The sequence below is a fragment of the Meleagris gallopavo genome, chromosome 4 (genome assembly GCF_905368555.1).
Source record: "Meleagris gallopavo chromosome 4, MGAL_WU_HG_1.1, whole genome shotgun sequence".
Lineage (NCBI taxonomy): Eukaryota > Metazoa > Chordata > Aves > Galliformes > Phasianidae > Meleagris > Meleagris gallopavo.
Genome location: NC_139407.1, coordinates 26362350 through 26369743, shown reverse-complemented (window position 1 = coordinate 26369743; position 7394 = coordinate 26362350). Strand labels below are relative to the sequence as shown.

At 50.5% G+C, this 7394-nt stretch overlaps 1 protein-coding gene across 2 annotated transcripts; it reads left to right on the top strand.

The window, feature by feature from the left end:
- Window positions 1–1430: 1430 nt before the first annotated feature.
- Window positions 1431–6352, top strand: HPSE (heparanase). 2 transcript variants are annotated; one of them, XM_085222580.1, is made up of 12 exons: window positions 1431–1677; window positions 2477–2619; window positions 2788–2913; window positions 3025–3198; window positions 3270–3441; window positions 3581–3628; window positions 4286–4379; window positions 4598–4704; window positions 4778–4892; window positions 5163–5281; window positions 5404–5550; window positions 5720–6352. In XM_085222580.1, the coding sequence occupies exons 1-12, from the start codon at window positions 1508–1510 to the stop codon at window positions 5877–5879; spliced, it is 1575 nt and encodes a 524-aa protein (XP_085078706.1). In that variant the 5' UTR covers window positions 1431–1507; the 3' UTR covers window positions 5880–6352. The 2 variants fall into 2 exon arrangements, with proteins under 2 accessions (XP_085078706.1, XP_010708003.1); XM_010709701.4 differs by having other exon boundaries at window positions 1433–1677; window positions 2477–2622.
- Window positions 6353–7394: the final 1042 nt, after the last annotated feature.

Genomic DNA, 7394 nt, shown 5'->3' with positions numbered 1-7394 from the left:
GCCAACGTTTCTGAATTAATCCTCTACAAATAATACAATAAATCCTTACAGAAAGTAGCTAACCTGCTGGCCAAGAGCAATCCTTGCAGCCTTCTCTCACCACACGTGTGGTTCTATGTGTGGCTTGCAGAAAGCTGTGTCCAGAAGGGGCTGTCGGGAGGCTTGCAGCCAGGTTCACTGCTGTGGTCTCTGTTCTAGAAAGGTGCTGCAGTGGGAGCTGGCCCTGTGTAGGCAGTTCTCGTTTCATCCTGTGACTGAAAGCTTCATTCATCGCTTCCACGGGCCTGGCATGGGGTGCAGGTTGCAATGAATACAAAGCACGTGAAGGTTTTGTTTTGGTTTGTAGATAAATTATCTGGCTTCTGAAATCAAAGATTTGTGGTACACAGTGTGAGGAGACGTGAGGATGATGTGAGAGGCCTTTGAGAAGCACAGCCTGTGGTTTTAATTATTTAAGAGACCTAATTTTCAGTACGTAGTCTACTTTTGCAACTGAGTTTTGTTTCAGTGAGGTTTCTTACATAGAAAGACTAATCTGACACCGCCAGTTCTGTTGATCTGCCTAAATGCTGTGATGCCACAAGAGACGTTTGCCTTTTGTACTGCTTATTCTTCCCTTTGCATTCCCTTTGCACACATAAAAGTCAGCTGGTTCTTGCTCAGGAAGAGCTGGGCGTGCTGCTGTTGGTGATAGCTCAGCACTTCCGTGGTTGGGCAGCAGAAATTTCCAGAAAGCACTGTTATTGCTATAAACTCCTGCTGTGTGCCTGCCATTGGCACCACTGGCTCCAGTGCAGCAGGAGTGGTGGCAGTGGGACAGGGCCAGTGTGGAGCATTAGCACTAAGAAAGGATTTTTAGGCATGTCCTGGCCCTCACACCCTCAGTCTGTAGTTCCCAGTAAAGCACTTTGCTTGTACTTCGATGAGTGACAAATACTTCTGTATTCATCTCCCTTTGTGTGCAGGATTTTAAAACGTGCTTAATGCCATATGGAAAACACCCTAATAAGCGATGCTAATTGGCATGTAATACCTGTGGTGTTACTTTGCAGCTGCAAGGGGCTGCAGGCTCCCCAAGGGCCAGCAAGCACTGGACCCATCGTTGCCACCATCCGCTCTCTGTGGATCGCATCCCAAATGTAGCATGGATCACTGGATCCGCGTCCCAGTCGCAGGGCTGGGCGGCATGGGATGGATGTAGAAGTTACTGCAACTCACCCCGCAAAGGGTAGATGCGTGCCATACCCCAAAATTGGAAGCATCCTGCTGATCGTGATGCCAAGAGGAGTGTCGCTGATGCTTCCGCTCCGGCAGAACCGTGGGTGTGTTTACGAACGGCAGCGCTGATGCGATCTGGTTGGTCTCGTTCTGGCGGAGGGTGACTTCATATCGGCAAAACCGGGAGCGGGCGGCTGCGGGGCGGTGCTGGGGCTGCCCGCCCTCCAGGGGTGGTGCTGGGGCGGCGGAGCGGCCCGGAGAAGGAGGAAGGTGAGGAGGAGGAGGAAGGATGCTGGTGCTGTCGCTGCTGGTGCTGCTGCTGCTGGCTGTGCCGCCGAGGCAGACGGCAGAGCTGCAGCTGGGGCTGCGGGAACCCATCGGGGCGGTAAGCCCAGCCTTCCTTTCTCTTACACTGGACGCCAGCTTGGCCCGTGACCCTCGCTTTGTTGCCCTGCTCAGGTGAGCCCTGCAGCTCCTTCACTCCTGGAGGAACGGGTGAGAAGATGCCAGGTGCCGGTGCGTGATGCTGGCAGGAGATGATGCTTCTGTCTGGGACAGAAGCAGGCTGAGCCTTGGTGAGGCTTTGTGGATGCTTAGGGGGGCTCTGAGTGCTGTGAGCTACACTGAATGCCAGAGAGGTTCTGATGTGCGTGGAGGCAAACAAGTAGCTGCTAAAATCAAAGCCTTTTCTGACTGTGAGCAAATCCCAGCTCAGGGCTTCCAGACGATGGGCTCCTGGACTGTTCCTTCAGCTCTGTTTCTTTGTTCTCTTCTCTTTTGGATTCAACTTTTTTTTTTTTTTTTTCTTCTCTAAAGCCATTTAATTTCTTTCCTTTTCACCCACCCAATCCCAAATTCTAGTCCTGCACCATTGCTCTGAAGCTGTAAGGCAGCACCAGCTTTATCTGAAGGCAGGCAGCTCTGGCTGCCACGATGACACCAGGAAGTGCTTGGTGGCCTCGTATCTGCTGGGTGTCCCCACAGAGTGAGATAGGGCTGCTGCCATCCCAGATAGCACTGGAACTGCATCTGCTTTACTTTGAACACTCATTCCACGCATGCTCTGGTTTTGGTACAAAATCTATCCATTTGGTGGTTGTCCATGGAAAAAGGAAGAAATGGTGCAAAGCCAGCTTGAAACCCACACTTTGATGGGATGGGTGGCTCAGATCCTCTGCTACAAGGTGTCTCTCTGAATGCTGCTGATGCTTTGCTTCCATGTGAGAGATGACCCTGACATTTAATTTACCTTCCACAGACACCCCAAGCTGCACACTCTGGCCAGTGGGCTCTCCCCAGGCTTCCTGCGGTTTGGCGGCACTAGTACAGATTTCCTGATCTTCAATCCCAAACAAGATTCAACTTGGGAAGAGAAAGTCCTGTCAGAACTTCAGGCTGAGGGTGGTAAGAGGGATTTGATCCTGTGCTGCACAGAAATGGATGTCTAGCGCTCAGCCCCACACACACCCCTCCCATTTCTTTGTGATGAGTATGACTCTTCGTGTGTTGCCATCTTCGTTGAGATGGTGATAGCAGCTTGGTTTCTCCCATCCTTCTTCTGCCCTACAGATGTATGCGGGGCATGGCCCAGCTCTGCTGTGGTTCCAGAGCTGTTGCTCACTCAATGGCCCCTCCAGGAGAAACTGCTCCTTGCTGAACATTCCTGGAAAAAGCACAAAAACACCACCATTACAAGTAAATTTTTTATGGATTTTCCCAATAGGGTTTACAACCAATGGGTTACAGCCCATGGTGCCCAGCTCCATGCTGAGGCATCAGGATGAAGCTGTCTTCTGCTCCATGCAGGGAACACACTGGACATCCTCCACACATTTGCCAGCTGCTCAGGCTTCCGCCTGGTGTTTGGACTGAACGCACTGCTGCGCAGGGCCGGCCTGCAGTGGGACAGCTCCAACGCCAAGCAGCTGCTGGGCTACTGCGCACAGCGCAGCTACAACATCTCCTGGGAGCTGGGCAATGGTAAGCACTCCCACTTTGGCTGGGGGTGAGCCCTGCGCACAGAGTGGTGCTGATGGGCACCTCTTCCCCAGAGCCCAACAGCTTCAGGAAGAAGGCGGGCATCTACATTGATGGCTTCCAGTTGGGACGCGATTTCATCCACCTGCGGCAGCTCCTGAGCCAGCACCCCCTGTACCGACACGCTGAGCTGTACGGCCCCGACGTGGGGCAGCCCCGCAAGCACACCCAGCACCTGCTCAGAAGGTAGACAGAGTGCCCAGTGCCCGTATGACACCACTGGGAGGGTAGCAGTGATGTGATCTGGGGACCGCGGTCGGCAGGGACGTAGGGTGGGTGCTGCAGCATGTCACCAGTACCTGCTATAACCCTTGTTTGACTGCAGCTTCCTGAAATCCGGAGGGAAGGCGATTGACTCTGTCACCTGGCACCAGTGAGTACCCTCAGCTGCTATCACTGCTCTGCTTATTGGCTGTTATTTTTTTTTAAGAAATGTCAATTCACATGTGTTAGTGGAAAGGAGGGGGTGAAACAACTCTGTTGGCAGGTCCCAGATGCCTCTGTATAGTGCTTTGCTCTAAGTAGCAGAGTATTCAAAGAAGACCAGGAGTTGCATAGACATAGCAGCAGGGAATGCAGTGCGTGCAAAGTCATTTTGATTGCTAACATGTTTTATCAATAAAAAGAGAAGTGATGTGCAGAGAAGTGAGAACACAGCAGCTTGACATGCAGAGCTGCATTGTAACTCTCCCTCTCGCAGGAGAGCTGTGTAGACTTTTGGCATATGCTATACTTTGGTGGGGAACAACAGCATCCTTGGTCCACCTGCAGAACTTCTCCACCCACACCTGGGGCTTGCACCAAGTCCTCCAGCCACAGAAAGATATGTGACTGGGAAGGGACGTGGCTCAGCACAAACCAGATGTATGCAGTATGGTTGCAAGGACAAGCAGTGGCTCTGTCCCTTAGAACAAATGTTCAGCAGCTTCCCAGCTGGTGCAGGGACACTTTAACTGAGCTTGCATGAGAGCAGGTACCAATGTTGATATTTTTCCTTCATTTCAGCTGTTGTTTTTTTTTCCATTTCCAGCTACTATGTGAATGGCCGAAGTGCAACAAGGGAGGATTTCCTGAGCCCTGATGTGCTGGATTCCTTTGCCACAGCCGTGCGCGATGTCCAGGAGGTGCCTGCTCTTCTTTAATCCTCCCCGTGTGGCTTTGCACAGAGACCACTCTGCTGTGCAACAATTAATAAGCATCCTCCAAACTCAGCTGCTGCTGACAGTGCAAAAATCCTTAATTTTAGTGAAAGTAATAATAAGTGCAATGGGCATAGGTGGTTGCAGTAACTTCAGCAGACAAAACTTGACCTGTCTCCTATTTCCCTTCCCTCTCCACATAGATCGTGGAAGCAACAGTGCCCGGCAAGAAGGTATGGCTGGGTGAGACCAGCTCAGCGTATGGTGGGGGGGCCCCCCAGCTATCCAACACATATGTGGCCGGCTTCATGTGAGTGGTGATAGGAGCATGGGAGCTGCTCTCATGCTGAGCCCCAGTGTGACCTGTGGCTGGTTCCTGGCAGGTGGCTGGACAAGCTGGGGCTGGCGGCTCGGTGTGGCATTGACGTGGTGATGAGGCAGGTCTTCTTTGGTGCTGGCAGCTATCACCTGGTGGACGCCAGCTTCAAGCCCTTGCCGGTGCGTACACGGCCTGTTGGCAAACACCATGTCACCGGGCTGCCAAAATCCCTGGGTATTTCTCCCTGATGTTGTGCCCATGAACTGGGCATGGGGTTTTCCTGCATGGAGGGCAGTGCGTCCCCTATGGGTTCCCTGCCAGCTCCACAGTGCCCTGCAGAAGGGGCATAGCATTGCCAAAATCCAGGTGATGTGAAAAGCTATGGGGACCAAAAGTGGAGTTGCCTCAAAAAAATGAGTGCTAGGTGGAGATGAATCCCATTCCCCCAGGACTACTGGCTGTCACTGCTATACAAGAGACTGGTGGGCACCCGGGTATTGGAGGCCAGCGTGGAGCAAGCAGATGCACGTCGCCTGCGGGTCTACCTGCACTGCACTAACCCCCAGCAGTAAGCAGCAATTGCCCACATGGTGGCAACACTACGGCCGTGAAGTCATCCCAGGGCAGCGGCAAAGAGGAAGTGTGTGGGTGTCTGTTGTTTCTACCAAACTCGTTGTCTCTCTCACGCAGCCCCAAATACCGGGAAGGGGATGTAACACTGTTTGCCTTGAACCTCTATAACGTGACCCAGCGCTTGCAGCTGCCTAAGCAGTTGTGGAGTAAGAGCGTGGATCAGTACCTGCTGCTGCCCCATGGCAAGGACAGCATCCTCTCCAGGTGAGCCCACACCTCTTCCTCTTGGAGCAAGGACTGAGCAGCATGTAGGCAGCTTCAGAAACCTTGCTCATTTGGGGGCTGTCTGTCGTGCTGCTCTGGGTGCCCTTGCTCACACCCAGAGCCAGAGATGATGCCGGCGAGCATGCAGTATTCAATCATGCCTTGGCAGAGAGGTGCAGCTGAATGGCCGCCTACTGCAGATGGTGGACGATGAGACACTCCCTGCACTGCACGAGATGGCCCTTGCCCCTGGCAGCATGCTCGGCCTGCCAGCCTTCTCTTACGGTTTCTACGTGATCAGGAACGCTAAGGCTATTGCTTGCATTTGAGCACGCAGAGTAACAGGGCTCACCATGCGGTGCCACTTGTTTTTGCCAGGTAGGGAGATTATGGTCACAAGCTGGAGAAAGCCAGGTCACCAGAAAGGCTTCAGCATCCTGAGAGCAATACTTGAGGGGCTCACATCCCTCCTGCTGGGGAAACAGCCCGTTTGGGAGAAAATTGTCTCATGGCAGCTTTTCTCACCTGTATAAGGTGAGTTCCCACCAGTGCAGCTGGTTCTCTTGGAATTATGCAACTCACACCACCAGCAGCGCCTTACAATGTTGAGAGCACAGCAGGGAGAAAACTAACATGCACCGTACTTCCCTTCTTTGAGCTTTAAAATGATGCTACCGGCTCAGTGGGGTTTCAAGGCAGAGGAGTGGCTTGTGGCTCACATGAAGGCTTTACAGCACCAAGCAAGTGGATGTTCTTAGGAACTGTGATCAAAAAGGCACAATAAAATTTATATTTAAATGCAGAGTTTGAAAGGAGTGTTTGCCCATGCAGCGTACGTGCCTTGTGTGAAGGCTTATACACCAGGAGGTGATACATATCCAAAACACAAATAAGAAGAGCTAAATTTGTTCACACTGTCCTAGTTCAAAAAGGGAAGTACATAAGGCGTAAAATGAAATGAGTGGAAAAATCTCACGTTGTCAATATAAAGTTGTTAGTGTATTATTGTTATTACAGTATAAGCTAAAAATTAGACATAAAAGCTGAAGGTTGACTGGTAGTTTCTCTTTAAACCTTTCTAAACAGATTTGTTTCGATGCTTGTGACTTTGATATTGGACTTTTTTTTTTTTTTTTTTTTTTAATAAAGTGATTTGTATTAGCTTTTGGCAATTTTCCTAGAAACTCTGCCCAACTGGGTGTGGTTATTACCTACTGGCCACACCTTGATCTCTGAACCTACATTCCTACATTCGTTTTCATTTCTGACACAGGAAATGGCATTGCTCACACTTGGTTTACTGTAAATCAGTTTATGGAAGGTGGAGTAATATCAGTCACATGAAAATAGGGAAAGGGGAATCTTCTGAGAATGGGGAATAATTTGGCAATTGTGAGAGGAAGATGGCAGTGGGACGTTAAAGACCTTAGATGATTTCTTTAACATTTGAAATCTTTCATTCCCTAGATACTGCTTGTGAAAGGCCAGGGTACTTTACAAGGAATAGAAATCCACTGATAAAAAAACTTTCTAGCTTGTTATCCCGGGTTTCTTAAAAGTAGCCTGCAGGAGCCCTGGGGTTTGCTCATGGCTTATTTCAGAAGATATGACTAGAAGCTTTGTCACTGTAACAGCAAATGGAATAAAACTTAACAAAACAAGACAGTGAGCTGTGTCTGACATGACAGGTCAGGATGCAGGATGGTTTTCTCCAGCATAGATGAACGGCAGTGAAGGTTTCCCGGAGGTTCCCTAGGCCTGAATTAAGCCTGGGGTGACTGTTCTTGCCATGAAACACGACTGAAATGGAAAAAATAAAAATAAAAAAATTAAAGAGTTTTACT

Coding starts and splice junctions, on each gene's coding strand:
- HPSE (XM_010709701.4), top strand. CDS start 1,508: ATGCTGGTGCTGTCGCTGCTGGTGCTGCTGCTGCTGGCTGTGCCGCCG. Junction 1,678..2,476: donor CGCTTTGTTGCCCTGCTCAG/GTGAGCCCTGCA, acceptor TACCTTCCACAG/ACACCCCAAGCTGCACACTC. Junction 2,914..3,024: donor CAAAAACACCACCATTACAA/GTAAATTTTTTA, acceptor TGCTCCATGCAG/GGAACACACTGGACATCCTC.